Source organism: Python bivittatus, unplaced genomic scaffold, assembly GCF_059951505.1.
Source record: "Python bivittatus isolate LINGU-HERP-01145 unplaced genomic scaffold, Pbiv_v1 ctg000610_np1212, whole genome shotgun sequence".
Lineage (NCBI taxonomy): Eukaryota > Metazoa > Chordata > Lepidosauria > Squamata > Pythonidae > Python > Python bivittatus.
In genome coordinates, this window is record NW_028277088.1 from 19026456 (window position 1) to 19044265 (window position 17810).

Sequence of the window (17810 nt, forward strand, 5' to 3'; positions counted from 1 at the left end):
CTACCTGAAGTCAACAACATCAAGAGAATAGCCCTCTACCTCAATTTGCGTAGTGTTATCGTGCGTGTCATCAAGAAGTAGATCTGTAAAACCTCCAGGTTCTGAGGAGTCCTGTCCTACGCTGGCTCTGTTGGTGTCCACTGATTTGAGCAACTCCGAATGTCGTTTCCATCTGTGGCTATATCTGTAGGAGTCCATTTGCACATTTTCTTCCACTCGAGGGAAGCTCTGAATCATTTCATAAAATGCACCTATCAGATAAAGAGATAAGATAGGATTCTTAATGAAGATAAAGAAAGGAATTCAGAGTTATTTTGTTTTTCTTATTTACCAGTGGGAGCCTAGAGTAAAATAGGGCAATGCTTATGCTAAGGCTTTCAGGAAGCCACTCATGGTGTCTTCCAGAATATGCTATTCCATTCATCTTCTCTCTCCAGTTTTCCATTCCCTCCCTACTCCCCCCCACATTTACCATTTCACAAGCATCAATCTTCATTTTCCTGCCTGTGGGGGATATCCAGTGGGTGAGAATATGCTGCACTTCAGATCTGAAGCTGAACAGGTGACCTGAAGTGGAGATGTGTCCGCATCTCCCCAAAGAATCTGATGAAAATATATGGTGGAGCTTTGGAAGGGGCAGGGCATGCTACTGGCACCTCCTTAACTGAAACATATCTTTTCCTGCAGTCGTTTTGCAATTCCTCCAAAAGACTCAGCTTGTTTTAGTGGATTTCAACAGTCCCCCTCTGTTCAATACAACACATCCAACACCCAAGCCTCTGAATAATGGCATGTTGGCTATTTACTCTAAGGTACTTATACAATTCTAGAAGAATCCCTGATCTTTAAAACAAGAATGGCCAACCTTTTGGCCTTGGGGCCTTAAAGACCAATGGCCAATAACACTATAATATCACCAAAATGGGGAGAGTTGAAATTTTCACAATGTTTTTTTTTTTCTTTTTAAAGACTGTAAAGGGGTTAAGGGGCAGCCTTGAAGAATCTTAAGGAATTTTTTTGTCCGTAAAACCATCCACAAATCGGAACAAATCTACTTAGGATGGGGACAATTTCAGGGTTTTCAAGGGGTTCCATGAATGAATTAAACCTCTGCAAGGCTTAAGGCATCCATTCTGATTTTTAGCCTCATCCCCGCCCCCCACCTCAAGAAAAAATGGTCCAAAATTTCAAAATATCTGCACGTGGAAAGGAACTTGGGGTGTAGACTACAGACTTGTCTTCTCCAATCCAGATCTCCCCAAATTGACAGGCAATGGTTTCAGAGAGAATGTAACATGTTTAGCTAAATATGATCACAGTTTTCCTGCAGATTTTCCCTAGGGAATCCAGCAACAAGGAGTTAGAGCATAATGCTGGCTGGAGTTGAAGTCCACACATCTTAGAGTTGCCAAGGTTGAGGAACACTGGAATAAGCCCTGGTTCCTCTCTGTTTAGCATGTGAATAGCCCAAACAGAACTAAACACCATGGTGCGTATACATATGCTGTACACCAACAAACATACACATTGTATCACATTTCCTAGGTCACACTGCCTTCCTGGAGAAGACAGGTTTACCACTGTTATTCCTGACTATCACCTCCAGGCTCAAACTTAAATGAACTTGGTCATAGTTATCCCAAGGTGGGCTGAACTTTCTCAGTAGCTATGCAATTTTGACTGATAGTCTAATGGATGGACTGGAGTAATAAAAATGTACCACATTTCATTGTAGATCCAATCTACCATTAAACTTTGGGACAAAGGTCAAATTAAAGTTAATAACGAAAAAAAAAAACTTTCAGAGCAATTCCTGTCAGAAATATTTAATCAAAAGAAAACAAAGCCAAGCTGAAATAAAAGAAATACTCAACAGTTGTTGCAGATAAGGGTGCAAGACCTGGATGCGTTACTGGCAGTTCTACAAACTGGGTGTACAGGTAGTCCCCGGGTTAAGAATGCCTGGTTTAAGGACAACCCGTAGTTAAGAACAGATCCTACTATACCAAATTTGAGTTAAATACACAATGATTTGAGTTAAATATACAATGGTTTGAATTCATTACACAATACTATTTATACAGTATTATACAATAATATTGTTCTGGCTTACATACAAATTTGACTTAAGGGCAGACCTTGGGAACGGAACTCATTCTTAAACTGGGGGCTACCTGTATAAGATAATGCACAAGCAAATCCACTGAGCATTCAACAGCCAACAATTCATATTTGCATTATATACTTTAAAAAGATATTTCCATTTTGGCATGAAAATGACAACATACCAATAATTTCAAAATATTTAACTGCAAGAAGGCTTTGCACATAATTTGGACTACTGATGCAGGAAAAGTGTATCTGCCTTTGTGTGCAAGTAATCTCTACAGTTTGTGGGAAGAGGGATCTCCCCCTGAAATAAAGGGACAGACTTTGCATATCCCCCTTGCTCCCTTTCTTCGAAGCAAATGCAGCAAATGACCTTTCCTGTTGGAAAGACCTCAGGCTTGTAGGGAAATTAACAAAGAACCTGACAAAGTTAATAGAGAAGATCTTCAAGTCCAGCACTCAATTAGCACTGCAATGTCATTCAATTTCTTTGGAAACAGCTAAGAAGACATTAACAAATAGTTTGGTCATGAGGGAAATACACTGATTAATTAAAACTTGCCTAGCATCTTACGTGGACAGAGCCAGTGCTATTATAATGCTCCAAGTAGACTGTTTAGAAGCACTGGGCCAAATGTGTGCAGCTTTAGCTGTTCGTAACTCTTCCACCACCACACATGTGGAAACACACCATGAAGTTTTGTACAGCACAGATATCAAGGCACTGTTTTGGGAAGAAGAAAGATTAGCAACAAGGGGGTACATAATGAACGTGTAATTAAGCCTGCGTTTTGCTCTAATGATTTCAGCAGTTGCCCTTGAGAGGTTTGCATGAAATCAAGAGAGAAAATGATTAGGTGGCAATTTTATTCCCCGCTTAGGTTGAATTTGAATTAAGATTGAAGTACTGCATCAGAGAAAGGGAAAGGGAATGAGCAAAGTGGCAGCCCTGACCACTTCTTACTATTCTGAGACCAGTCAGAAGTAATGAATGGGCTGTTGGAGGTATTCTGTACCACTTTTGACTGCTGTTGACCAACCCGGCTCTTCCCAGTCAATGCGATCAATAAGAAGCACTATAGCAAGAATGCCCGTATTATAATTCACCCAGTCCAGGCAGGATTGAAAAGAATATTTTAACAGAGGGGCTGAGGTGAATAGAAAGAAACTGCTATTAAAAAATATAATTGCTGCTGGCAAGGCCTCATTCTGCCTCAAAGGCATTTGCGCTGAATCACTTCCCGCAAAAACTAAAATAGAAATAGAAAACACACAGGGTTGGAGAAAGTGAAAGAAGCTTTAACTAGAAAAGAGATGATTAATTTGTTTTCCAGAGTCATCTTGCCAAAGCCTGCGTCTAGTCTGCTTAGTTACTATTAATTATTGTGCTTTTTAAATTTTTTTAAAAATATTAATTTTAAAATTTAAAAATTACCTCTTGCTGCTCACCTTATCCTGTTGTTAGAGTCTGGTTTCTTATTGTCTTTCTGTTACTCTGCACTGGATTTATACCACATTTCTAAACTATGTTTTAATTGATTGTTCATCAGCCAGAGAACTCCTGTTGTTGGATGGCATAAAAACACATTAAATAATGCTAAGTATAGTTTACATTTAGATGGGCTTAAAACTAATTTTTTCTCCTCTATTTAGGGGCCAAGATGAGAGAGGAGGAATAATTGGTCAGTCCTCACATAAACAGTGGGATCTCTCAAGGATCTCTCTTTTTAATTTGTTCATGAATAATCTGGAGGTAGAGTGAGCAGTTAATGACACAATATTATTTAGAGTGATTAAAACAAAAAAGGGGAAGCAAAGAACTTCAAAAAGATTTTTACAAATGGATCAATGGGCACTAAATTGGCAAGGATGGTTCAGTGTAAAGGCAGAATTTGTGTGTTGGAACAAGTCCTATGTACACATATACAAGGACGGACTCAACGTGGTAATGACTAGTGAATAGTCAAGCATCTGCAGAACGTGCAACTACACATTCACAAGCTGAATTTCCTTAGAAAAGGAGGCAAAAATAATGCAATCTAAACCATAATGATTTTATAGAAATTGGCTGTATGGTAAAACAGGCTTGGAATATTGCATTCTGGTTTCTCCTTCTCAAAAAAAGTATTGTAGAACTTGAAAAGGTTCAAAAAAGCAGGAAAAACAATCAAGGTCAGGACCAGCTGCTCTGCAGGAGAAAGTTACAACCCTTGAGGTTTTAAATGTAGGTTACAAAACGGCATATAAGAATGAATGCAACAGGTGTACCAATGTAGGCACGATGTGAAGAAAGTTCTTCATTATGCAAAATACCTGGAATACACAGTATTCTGTACCGTGTACAGAATGTGGAATATTCCAGTACTGTAAAGTGCGTGTGTGTTTGTGTGTGAGAAAGAGTGAGTCAGAGAAAAAAGAGAGAATATAGAAGGTGTGTGTTGGTTAAAATTTAGGCTTATTAGCATGCTTCTTTTCAGAAGTGTTCTTGCTACCCACTAGAACATAGACCTAGGAGGGAACTGCCAAGATTTCCTTTGAGGAAATCCATCAGTGACCGTAAAAGCAGGGAGAGGGTGCTTACTGTCAAGAATGACCATCCACTACCCAAGTGGAACTCATCCTGCAAGAGTCAATAATCTCTCCTGGTTTTCTCTGACACCTGTAGAATTAATCACAAAAGGGATAAAGGGCAAACAGCATCGCTGCGGAAAAGATAAAACCTACTCCAAATCAAGCTTCCTGGATGCATTCATAAACTTTTCTCAGCAACGATATGAAAACGGTTTGTCTTCTTCTAGGATGTTTTTCAATTTCTCCGTCTAGTTTACTGCCCTGGTGGCTTTCCATTTAAGTACTACGCAGGCCCAACCCAGAAAAGGCCAGCCACGTGCTGTTTCCTGTTGAGATAGGAACGCCGAAAGCGGTATTTAGTTTTTGAAATCCAATAATCTGATAAGCAAGGTTATACAGATCATCCTTTGAAAATGTTTAGCTGAACATAAGACAGACAGCGTTTCTCCAGAAGGTGAAGCTTCCAACTCTTACATCAATAAAAATATTTACATAATTCTTGCTTTTACTGCAGAATATTGCCTCTATGTGTATTGTGCGGTACTAAGCACAGTCTACACCTATTCTGTTTTCTTCCCAACAATACATATTTCAGTTCTTAAATGTGTAATTCAATAATTTTACATTAATTTATACTTTTTAATTGGTTGTGAGAGCCAGTTTGGTGTAGAGGTTAAGGCGCCGGGTTAGAAACTGGGAGACTGTGAGTTCTAGTCCTGCCTTAGGCATAAAGCCAGTAGGGTGACCTTGGGCCAGCCACTCTCACTCAGCCCTAGGAAGCAGGCAAGGGCAAACCACTTCTGAAAACCTTGCCAAGAAAAATGCAGGAACTGGCTGGGCAATCACCAGGAGTCAACACTGACTCGAAGGCACAAAAAATAAAATAAAATAAAATAAAATAAAATAAAATAAAATAAAATAAAAGTTGTACTATATATTTTTTCCTTGGCAAATTTTCCAAAGCTGCCTTTATAGGGGAGGAGACAAGACAAATAAATTAAATAACCTCCATTACTTTTCAACTGGGGACTTGGCTTAAATTCTGACTCTATAAGGGCTGCTTTTTAAATGAAAGTTTGGCTATCATGGAAAATATGATGGCTGCAGAGATACAGATAAAGCTGTTGGAAGTATACAGAGAGTTTCAATTTATTCATAGAAACTTGGCAATTTTAGCCATTAAAATGCTTTCTTCCTTCTTAAAAACAACACCACAGGAGCAGCTAAAGCATAATACTAGAATTTGTAGGACTGTGCTTAAGCAGCTACAACTTTCTGTAGAAATCTTTGCTTGGTCTTGTTTTGCCTGATAGCTTCCAGAGAGCCACTGGTTTCCTGTGTCAAAGCATATTACACAATTGTCTGGGAAGCATGTTCTACTTCTAATAGCTTCCGTGGATGCTTTCAATGTCAGAAATGTTGTTTTTGTTGTAGCACCAGGTATGTAAAGTTTTTGTAGCAATTTTCTATTTTCTAAGTCAATATTATTTCCCAAAATAACAAAAGGAAAAGCTCTCAGGATCCCACATACTGGCTTGAATGAGAGAGTAATCTGACTAGCAATGAAGAGTTTTAAATGTATCGGGAGCTACTGTGTTGAACACTAGTGCACAACAGGGAACTTACAGACTGAAACTATTCCAACCCTACTGAATCCAAGACCCCATCATAACTAGTCTGTCACATTTTTCAAAAGGGCTACTGCTATTCTAGCTTTTTTGCTGTGGTTACTGAATTTTTATTTGTGTACTAGTCATCTTTGCCACATCTCATACAATCACAATTCAAATGGTTCCTAAACACATTACTAAAATACAATAATAGAAATGTTAAATCAAAACAGTATCAAATATATTTATTAAAGAAAGGAGGGAAGAAAAACAACTATTCAAGTTTCTGAAAGGGAAGGCCTAGGTCAGTGATGGCAATCCTACAGCATGCATGTCAAAGATGACACATTTTGGGTGACACGCCAGCATTCACCAACACCTGACAACTATTCTCCCTGTTTGAGTTACCAAAAAAACTGAGTTTGTTTTACTCATATTTCATTTTTGTAATTATTTGATGTTTCTTTATATAATACATAGTACCACACATGATTACACTGTATTTTATAAAAATAAATGCATATGTAAAGAATTGTTTCTCTTGTGTTTGGGGGTGGGGGGTGACAGCAGAGTCAAGTTAGGCATTTTCTGAATTTTTGACAATTTTTGACTGGCCTAGGTGAAGAGATATTACAATCTTTTTTTTTTTTTTTTGTCTGCGCTCAGTCATTGCTGACCCTGCAGTGACTGCTTGGACGAGTCCTTGCAGTTTTCAAGGCAACTGTTTTTCGGAAGTGGTTTGCCAGAGCCTCCTTCCTAGGGCAGAGCCCAGCTGGCGAGCGCAGGAGGTGGGGTTTCCGTTGCTTCGCGCCCTTTTCGGGCGCGCACGGTTTTTCGCGCTTACCGGCAACTGCTCCCAACTCCTTTTTGCAAGGCGCCGCCAGCATTTTTCCTCCCACCGGAGTGAGAGTCCCCATTTATCTACTCACGTAAGTTTTCGAACTGTTGGGTTGACAGGAACTGGGGAGGAAACAGGAGCTCACCCTGTTTAACGCGAAGGCTGGACTTGAACCGCTGAAGCGTCGACCATTTCTGGCCGGCAATTTTCAGCGTCATTAAGCCGCTGCGCCACCGCGTCCCTGTTATTACAATCTTAGTCATGGTCAACAGGAGCCCACAAGAAGTAATAAGATGAGCCACCCACAAGGGGACACAGCAATACAGTTGCAAATGCCCACAAAGAAGGCCCGTGTGCAAGATGATGCTCTGCAGGACTTTGGTACATGTAGAACAATCTTCTCTAATGATCTTAAAGACTGATCAGGACTTTTAACAGGGAAGGTGGTCCATCAGGTGTCCTGGTCCCACATCATTTAAGGCCTTATGTGTCACAAGCTAACTCTGAACCTGATTAGTAGCTACCGGTGACAACCAGTATAGTTATTTCAGCAAAATGAAAAAAAAAAGTACATGGACAGGTGGCCTATTCAGCCACTGAGCACTGAATTTTGCACCAGCTGCAGCTGCTGGACCAAGGACAAGAGTTACCCCATGCAGAGTACATACAGTTATATTGGATGGGGTTGACAGTTGATGAACATCTGTTGGTACCTAGCTAAAGTTGGAAGAATTTCAAGTCATACAAAAAGATGTACCCAATACATACTTGAAGTCTGGAATTCACTGCCACAGTGAGATGAAGAAAAGACCACTGGTTAGTATGGCTTTATTAGCAAAGGCATGGAAGATGACACCATTAATGGCTACTAGGGATTATGGCAATATGCTACTTCTAGTATCAAGGATATTCTAACTCTCAGTATTTTGGGAGATGAGTGTCTCCTGTCTTGCTTGGGGGCAGAATTCTATTGCCCTGTGTAAGTAGTACCTGGTTGCACAACGGAGTGCAAGAAAACTAGCAAGATGCAGGAACCAGCTACCTCTTTATCAGACAGAAAAGCAATTCCTCCCCCATGATACCTGTGAACTGATCTCCCGACCTTCCCGGATCAGAATAAAAGAAACTGCTGAAAACAAAGGACTAGGCAGGAGATGCAAACAGATACAGACATTGCTGCTGCTCTAAAGAGTAGATGCTCTTCAGATTAGCCTGGAAATCAGCCACTGCATGGGAAGAACTATTTAACTAGTAAATTATCGTCCTTTTTTCATAAACAGATGTCTCCTCTTTCCTTCCAATCCCAGGATAGATACCTCCCCCTTTTTTTTGCCCAATACTCATCCAAGGTCTTCCTTTCTCTCTTTGCTCTTTCTGTTAGAAGAAAGGAAAAAATCTGTGTGGGTGTGCTAGTGTGAGTGGTTTGTGTCTTTGGTATAGGCACACAGGCTTAAATTAATTTTATAAATAATAAAATACCTTAATTTACAAGTAATTAATTTTAATCAGTACTTTTTACTTTAATAATATTATTCTTTTGTACTGACCTTTTTTAGAGTATGGCTTTTGGCATACACACACAAACACACCCACCCACACCCAGACACATCACAAGCACACATTTACTTAGGAGGAAAATAATCTTCAGTACTGATTTATTTGGAATGGGCAATTCCAGGTTTGTAAGGCAGAGAAGTATGTACTTTTATGTTTATAATTTTTTCTGCCTACTCTTCCTGTTAAGGAATCTTGTCTTAAATTCAGAGTCCTCTTTATTTCAGATGAATGCAATATAATGGTTCAAAAAAGCAGACACACAATTTTTAACTTTACAAAACTCATTTTCAAATAATAACAGCAACATGGATGGATAGCATTTGTTTTGTTTTTTCCCCTTGGAGGTTCTTGAGCTATTTTTATCTGGCAGGGAAAAATAAACAGCTGTTTTGGGGGAAAACAAGAAAACCCCCCAAATATATTGCTAAAGGACGTAACAGAAAAAAATGACTGAACGTTAGGATCGATCCAAACTTAATGTTCCTGTTTTTGCATTCCTAAATTCATCTCTCATTCCTGATGAGAGGCAAACACTTATTTTATTTTGTTCTGCAAACTGCTGAAGCCTCGGGAGCTTTCAATAAAATCCAGATTTAAAACCGAAAATATTACTGTAAAACAAGAACAACTTCAACAATCAAAAGCCTGTTGAGAAAGAAGTGTTTTGAAGTCTTTTTTAAAAGCCAAGAAGGAAGTCAGCCCCCTCAACAGAACAGAGAGGACATTCCAAAGACACTGAGTCTGAAAACAAAGATATAGTTTATGCCAGAGGCAAGCAAACCTTCACAGACCAGAGGCTGTTGTTGTTATTTTGTATTTTGGTCTTTAGGACTGCAGTGGTGAAGTGATCATGTAAAATGAAGTGGGGAGGACCATATCATGTAAAATAGGTGGGCCTGAGATTTATTCTTGTTTTAGCTTCACAAAGAGGCTGATTTTTAAAACATGTTCAGTGTTATAGATCTGTTTTAAGGTTTAAACAATTATTTACTGTGATAGCTAATATTTCAGTGGTGATGTCAGAGTGGGATCTGGAGACTAGAAAAAAAGTGGTTTGAGAGTCACATATGGTCTATGTTTTGATCACAGTATTCCATAAACTCTGAATCGCCCTATTCAGATACATTATGACAAGAGTTCTATTGCATCAGGCATACAGTCAGGTCCAGAAATATTGGGACATTGACACAATTCTAACATCTTTGGCTCTATACACCACCACAATGGATTTGGAATGAAACAAACACAATGTGCGTTAACTGCAGACTGTCAGCTTTAATTTGAGGGTATGTACATCCAACTCAGGTGAACGGTGTAGGAATTACAACAGTTTGCATATGTGCCTCCTACTTGTTAAGGGACCAAAAGTAATGGGACAATTGGCTTCTCAGCTGTTCCATGGCCAGGTGTGTGATATCCCCTCAGTACCCCAATTACAATGTGCAGATAAAAGGCCCATAGTTCATTTCAAGTGTGCTATTTGCATTTGGAATCTGTTGCTGTCAACTCTCAAGATGAGATCCAAAGAGCTGTCACTATCAGTGAAGCAAGCCATCATTAGGCTGAAGAAACAAAACAAACCCATCAGAGAGATAGCAAGAACATTAGGCGTGGCCAAAACAACTGTTTGGAACATTCTCAAAAAGAAGGAACGCACCGGTGAGCTCAGCAACACCAAAAGACCCGGGAGATAACGGAAAACAACTGTGGTGGATGACCGAAGAATTCGTTTCCTGGTGAAGAAAACACCCTTCACAACAGTTGGCCAGATCAAGAACACTCTCCAGGAGGTAGGTGTATGTGTGTCAAAGTCAACAATCAAAAGAAGACTTCACCAGAGTGAATACAGAGGGTTCACCACAAGATGTAAACCATTGGTGAGCCTCAAAAACAGGAAGGCCAGATTAGAGTTTGCCAAACGACATCTAAAAAAGCCTTCACAGTTCTGGAACAACATCCTATGGACAGATGAGACCAAGATCAACTTGTACCAGAGTGATGGGAAGAGAAGAGTATGGAGAAGGAAAGGAACTGCTCATGATCCTAAGCATACCACCTCATCAGTGAAGCATGGTGGTGGTAGTGTCATGGCGTGGGCATGTATGGCTGCCAATGGAACTGGTTCTCTTGTATTTATTGATGATGTGACTGCTGACAAAAGCAGCAGGATGAATTCTGCAGTGTTTCGGGCAATATTATCTGCTCACATTCAGCCAAATGCTGCAGAACTCATTGGATGGCGCTTCACAGTACAGATGGACAATGACCCAAAGCATACTGCAAAAGCAACCAAAGAGTTTTTGAAGGGACAGAAGTGGAATGTTATGCAATGGCCAAGTCAATCACCTGACCTGAATCCCATTGAGCATGCATTTCACTTGCTGAAGACAAAACTGAAGGGAAAATGCCCCAAGAACAAGCAGGAACTGAAGACAGTTGCAGTAGAGGCCTGGCAGAGCATCACCAGGAATGAAACCCAGCGTCTGGTGATGTCTATGCATTCCGGACTTCAGGCTGTGATTGACTGCAACGAATTTGCAACCAAGTATTAAAAAGGGAAAGTTTGATGTATGATTATTATTCTGTCCCATTACTTTTGGTCCCTTAACAAGTGGGAGGCACATATGCAAACTGTTGTACTTCCTACACCGTTCACCTGAGTTGGATGTACATACCCTCAAATTAAAGCTGACAGTCTGCAGTTAAAGCACATTGTGTTTGTTTCATTCCAAATCCATTGTGGTGGTGTATAGAGCCAAAGATGTTAGAATTGTGTCGATGTCCCAATATTTCTGGACCTGACTGTATAAGTTAAAGAACTGAAAAGCCCAAGAGGAGCAGGCGTAGTGTGCAATGTTAATTGTTTCATCCAACAATTGTGACTGAAAGTTCCTCTATGTGGTTATGTTCTTAGATCTGCTCTACAGTTTCTCCACTTGTCTGAAATAGATAGGAAAAATATGTGGAGGGCTTCAGAAAATGGAGAATATCCATCCATCCAAGGATGTCTGGTACACTGAAGTACAGACACCACAGAACAGTTCCCAATCATCCAAACAGAATTTGTTTTACTTATGTGAATAACTCAGGTCTGTGCATAAGCCACTGTCCCATACAATTATGTTCTAACCAAGGTAACAAAATGCAGCATAGGAATAGTGAGCCAAGGTACTATTATTTGTTATGGAAATAACGAATGCTTTGTTTATGTTGCATAACGTTTTCTAGTTCTAATTTTCATTCCCCCCATTTCTGAGATTCCACAGGGCACACTTTTTCACACTTCTGATTTTCTCTGAAAAGAAAGGAAGATCACAGGGCAGATTTTTTCATCATAATTGGAAGTAACAAATTTGAACAGATAAATTCAAATTCAGTCTAAGACAATTTTGCATTTTTAAAGTCTGTTTCATTGCATTTGTACAATAAATATGTGCTTTTTAAAAGAAATCTTGACTAATTTTTTAAAGAGTGGTATTCACAATTCTTTCAAGATGTCTAGAGGGCTGTCACTTATTTTTTAAAAATGGAAGCCATATGGAAGAGCTATGAAGGTCAGCTTTTTCTATGTGGATTGAGAAACAGACTAAACATACTTCTCAGAATGATTGTATGTGATATGACATTACACTCTGAGAGTCAGGACAGCAGAAGGAAAAATGTCCCAACTAGACTGTGTAAAATAAATTATGACCTCCTTCATGGAGGGCCCCAGAAAGGTAAAATAAGAAATTCTAAATTCCATATAAAACAAAAGCAGAGAGTAAACCAATATCACACATGTAATGTACAGGATAATATCAGCTGACCATTTACCAGGCTTACCTTTTCAGGATAATTTACTATTTAAGGAAAAGTGGAACCCTCTAATCTTCCATTTAAATGCAAATTCTACTCTGCTCTTGATTTTCTGGAGAATGCCAACTCAACCTTATTTAAACCCATTAGACATATACTAAGATGGATTTTTCCAGTCAACTGCTGGATTATAAATTCTTCTGCAAGATCAAGCATTAATATTTAATAGAGCTCCATATAAAGCAGGCATGCCCATTCTTTTCCTGCTGGGAACTTAGCCTGGGTTTCTCCAGGTTCTAAAGGTTATCACAAAACAATGGAGAGAGACAGAGAATCAGAAGCTGAAGCCTTTTACATACATGTGCATTGCAGCCTGTTTAATAAAGGGGAAAATATCTGCAGATAGATAAATAGTCCATATGGAATGCAAGAAACTTTCCTGCTAACAATATCCTATATATTTTCTCCAACATTCTTAAAGAGGAAGAAATATCTACAGTTACTGTTTAGAGTTAAACATGAAATTCTTAAATAATGAGATGGCAAAGCTTCAGAACCCAAACATTTTGTCCTCTATTTGTCATGGTCAAAATAAATGAGCTATTATTATGCACCATACATAGTAATTCACAGGAAAAACATATTGGTTGGGAAGTGGTCTGCTTCACTGGAAGGGGGATAAACTTATCCTAAGGGTTTTTTTTGTTGTTGTTGTTCCTAATTTTTTCCACCAAAGTTTGCACTTTAGACAAGCATATAGCTATGCTGAACTGATAGGGATTTCCTTCTTAACCAGAATAAAAACACAATCAATAGACTTCTTCCTTTGCGTCCTCCAGCTTCAGGAAAGGTAAATTATCAGCCAACTTTAAAGACAAGGAAAATGTACAACAGCCTGGTAATCTTTTTCCTTAGTTTTTCTCTTCTCTTCTTCTCCTTCTCTTTCTTTGCCATAGCTTCAGACCACAGACTGGCTGACAGCCCATCTTCAACCACTAAAGCCACCATCAGGTTTGGAAGCAAACTTCTGACATCTTGTGGTAAAGAACAGATTCTGGACTAATCTGATTTGTCGAGTGCTGTGGAAATATGGTTGGGCTTATTGTACTGTATCTAACCGCTAAACAAAGAATAAGTTTGGTAATCACACTTACCAAGTCAGGCAGTTTTATTATATTGAGATGACAGATAATGGGCTCTAGATTATGGGTACAGTATTCTGGGCAAGGCAGCATTTTGATTCAAATGAGAAAGAGCACGTCTTCCAAGTCAACAAAGAGTCAGTCCATCTCTAGTATACACTAACTTCTGTGAATCATTTTTAACTAGAAAGTTAACATCCAGTGTACTAAACTGAATACAATATTTCCATTAGTACTACTGTTTTATTTCTGTTTCTAAATTAGGTATATAGTATTAGTGTTTCTATATGGCTCCATTGTTGTTAATATTATTATTTAAAATATATGTTTTATATTAAGGTTTGTGGCTTCCATATCTGAAAGAAAAATAATTTTGTGGGCTCAGAAGTTTAATTCCCTGATCCAAGCCAGGATTTCAGGATACCTTAAGCCAATGTTTCTCAACCTTGGTATCTTTAAGATGTGTGGACTTCAACTCCCAGAATTCTCCATCCAGCCTGCTGGCTGGAGAATTCTGGGAACTGAAGTCTACACATCTTAAAGTGGCTAAGGGTGAGAAACACTGTCCTAAGCTATAGAGTCCATCCCAGCATTTATACTAGACTGGGAAGGCAAGGCAAAGGTGAAATGGAAAAATGCTATGCTTACATGTTCTCTGATAACCTTAACCAGTGCTTAATCTACAGTTAATGTCAATAATGTAAATTCTTGGTTTATTATACTTTAAGGTCCTGATTGTTAATTTGCAGACTTTTGATTTGTTTTATTAATTTTACTGTGTTTATTGTGTACATTGTGTAATCATATCACAATCTTTATCAGCTTAATATCAAAAGTAAGTACTGTTCTTATAGCTAGATCTTAGTGTCAACGTTTTACAGTTCTGTGTTAGTAACCCTTTGTAAGAATATAGATCTGGCCTTGGGAAGGGGAAAGGGAGCAATGAATGATTATGGGAGGAGAAAAAATACTCAGTCCTGAAAATAGGAAAACATGACAAAGAAACTCAAAATAACCCCACCTTGATTTTGTCTGGTATAAAATATGGTAGAATCTCTGACAGGCTTTCCAGAGTCTGTTATTCTACCCTACAACAACAGAGAACATTCCTAATATGGCTGTTGATTCTGTTTCATGACCCTATTGACTTTGAAGAGCTGATACCCCTATAACACTGATATTAATCTGTTGTTTTATACCTTAGAATTCTAATTCTTGTAATTTCATGTAGCTTGCTAATCATACTAGTGAATTCCTAATATCATGAAATCTATGAAAAGATCACAATATAGTCTAGGCTTTTTTTTAATATACTGACTATGTTTAGTCTATTTTTATTTTATTTAATCTATTTTATGCTTCTGTTTTATTGTTTATCACTTTTTAGTCTTTATAATTTTAATAATAAGTACAACTATTGTATTTATCTAACTATACAGTGCTATAAAGTTTTACCAATCTGTTACTAATCCCAATAATTATATTATTAATATGTTATTCTGTCCCGTAAATTCTTATTCCTAGAATGGTTATAAATGTTATATATTTTATACTGGACTATGGATGAAATAAAGATTGACTAACTGATTGAATGGCTTTTATTAGACATGGAGAGCTATGGCATAGTAACATGTTCTGTACAACTGCATGAAAAGACTGAGAAATATTTAGTTTTGGATCATTTTGCTCAAAACTCCTATTTTTCTTTTATATGAGTCTTCTAACCATGTCTTTTAGCTACACTTCTCTTTTTAGATGGTGTACGGCTCCAAAAACCACAGGCCACTTCCAAGACCATGTACGCTGCCAATAACATTTGGTCTGACCAGAGTGCTAATGTCCACTCACTCTCTTTCCATTGGTGGTCAACCAGAAGATCCACCACTTCCTGCCATTCAAAAATTAACAACATAGAAATAGCATTGTCACAGTTGTGTTCCAGACTGACTGTATTTAAGGGCAGGCTTCCACATGCAATATACTATATTATTATATGCTGATTAAATGATACCCCACAGCAGTTTGAAACATCTGTTTAAATAGCTTCACTTCAACATACAGAATTTTTTTTCCTTTTTAATCCTATGGAGAAAAATGGTCTATCAAGCATATTTGACCTAAATGAATATGAAGTGAGAAAAAGTAGGACTATTCAATTTTTCCACATCTTGGGGGTGCAGGTAAAGGATGAAAATTCTTATTACAATAAATAATCCATTCTATATAGCCTTGCCTACTAAGAAAAAGAAAAGCATAACTAAAAACAGTCCATATTTTAGTTTTAATGAGGTTAAGGATCGCAGGGAGGCCATGGAAAGAGAGCATGGGGTATGTGCATGCGTGTGTATGATCACAGGGAGGCCATGGAAAGAGGGTGCAGGGTGTGTACGTATGTGTGTGCATGCACAAGGAGGCTGAGGAAAGAGGACGGGCGGTGTGAGAGTGAAGGGGGGAAAAAGAGTGTGGTGCATGCAAGCAAAGAAAGGCTGGGAGTGGGGAGACTTACCTCAGTGACTTGTGACCTTCCTTGCTGGCTTCCCATTGACTTTGCTTGTGGGAAGGTTTCAAATAGTTATCATGTGACTATGGGATGCTACAACTGGTTGTAAGTGTAAGCTAGTTGCCAGGCATCCGAATTTTGTTCACATGACTGCAGGGGCACTGCAATGGCCAGAACTTTGAGGATCAGTCATAAGTCCCTTCATTCAGCACCTTCATAACTTTGAATGGTCACTGAATGAATGGTCATAACTTGAGGACTACCTTTATGTGGTTCAGAATCATATACACAAGGACAGAATATTATTTGTCCTTCACACTCCTTAGCCCAAGGTCTGGGAGAATGCCATCTGGACCCTGATAGATAACAAAAAATTACAATATATATTAATAGTAAAATACCAAATGACTGGATAAATGTATGAATATTCACAGAGACATTTAATACCTGCATACATGCATACACACAAATATACCATTTGTAAAATACTGTAAATTACTCATGGGAAGGAGATGGAATCACAACTCTGGAAAGAATGATAATCTCACAGGCTACAGAATCTTGGCAGAGATCCACAGGACCATACAGTGTGTTCCACGATATCAAAGTATAACTCAGACAGTATTCTTTTGGCCAGCCATGCCCTATCTGAAATCACTTCTGAATGTCAGGACTGGAAAGTAGCTTGTGATGGAGCAAAGAAATCTGCTAGTCAAAGACAAAACAAAAACTAAAACTACAACAACAAACACTCCACTCTGATTTGCAAAAGAAATATGATTAATTATTTTGTAGCTGCAGCTAGAAACAAAAGTGAGAATAAAGCAGAACCGGGGGCAGGCGGCATTGTATTGTACAATGAGATCCCAATCAAATTCAGCACTATCATCTCTTTTAGGCAGTGAAATTGTAATTGGTAATATACCTACTTTTGGTAACTCAAATTTCTGATTTCTTTCCAAGCCTTCTCAAGTAATAATGTATTTTTTACAACAACAAAAACCAAACAAAATCCAGTCCATATACTACTTTATTTCACCAACTATCTCTTGCTGAAGACAGACAACTTCCAATAAAGTTCTTAGTTCCTTTCTTGAAAAGATTCTGCATACCAATAGACTGAACATGAACCAATGCTCATAAGCATATTCAAGGTATGGTTGTCAGAAAGATTGGATGAGAGGAAATGGAGAGAGGGACCCAATTCTCTTTCTTTATAGTAGCTTATCTTCTAATTAGCAATCTTCCTCAATGCCAAACACTGTATATTTTCTAAATTTAATACATACTGGAAAAATATGTTAATATATTTTTATCTGTGCAATTAGCAATAAACCTAATTTTAAAAGATTTAAAACCATTCATTTAGTGACCGTTCAAAGTTATGAAGGTGCTGAATGAAGGGACTTATGACTGATCCTCAAAGTTCTGGCCAGCCATCACTTCTGAATCTCAGGATTGGAAAGTCGCTTTAAAAAATGTTAAAAGGAGAACACAGTGACAATGAGACTTTGAATATTTAAACTTATTTGCCCTTATTTACCGTAAGATAGCAATATGATTAAAATGTTATTGAACCCACAGAAAATGTTATTCCAGACAGAATTTCCTTTTGCTTCTTCAGGTTCAAATGTATCACATTTATCTGAGTCATATAAAAGCAGGCATCCTAATTTATTGATCAA

The 17810-nt window shown here is 38.3% G+C and overlaps 1 protein-coding gene across 3 annotated transcripts in view; it reads right to left on the reverse strand.

Moving 5' to 3' along the window:
- Positions 1-17810, reverse strand: part of PLXDC2 (plexin domain containing 2) — a 227599-nt gene that overhangs the window by 117017 nt on the left and 92772 nt on the right. For all 3 annotated transcript variants that reach the window (XM_088150418.1, XM_088150415.1, XM_088150414.1), the window contains exon 2: positions 40-251. In XM_088150418.1, coding sequence (XP_088006544.1) covers positions 40-251 — 212 coding nt within the window. The remainder of the gene's footprint in view (positions 1-39; positions 252-17810) is intronic.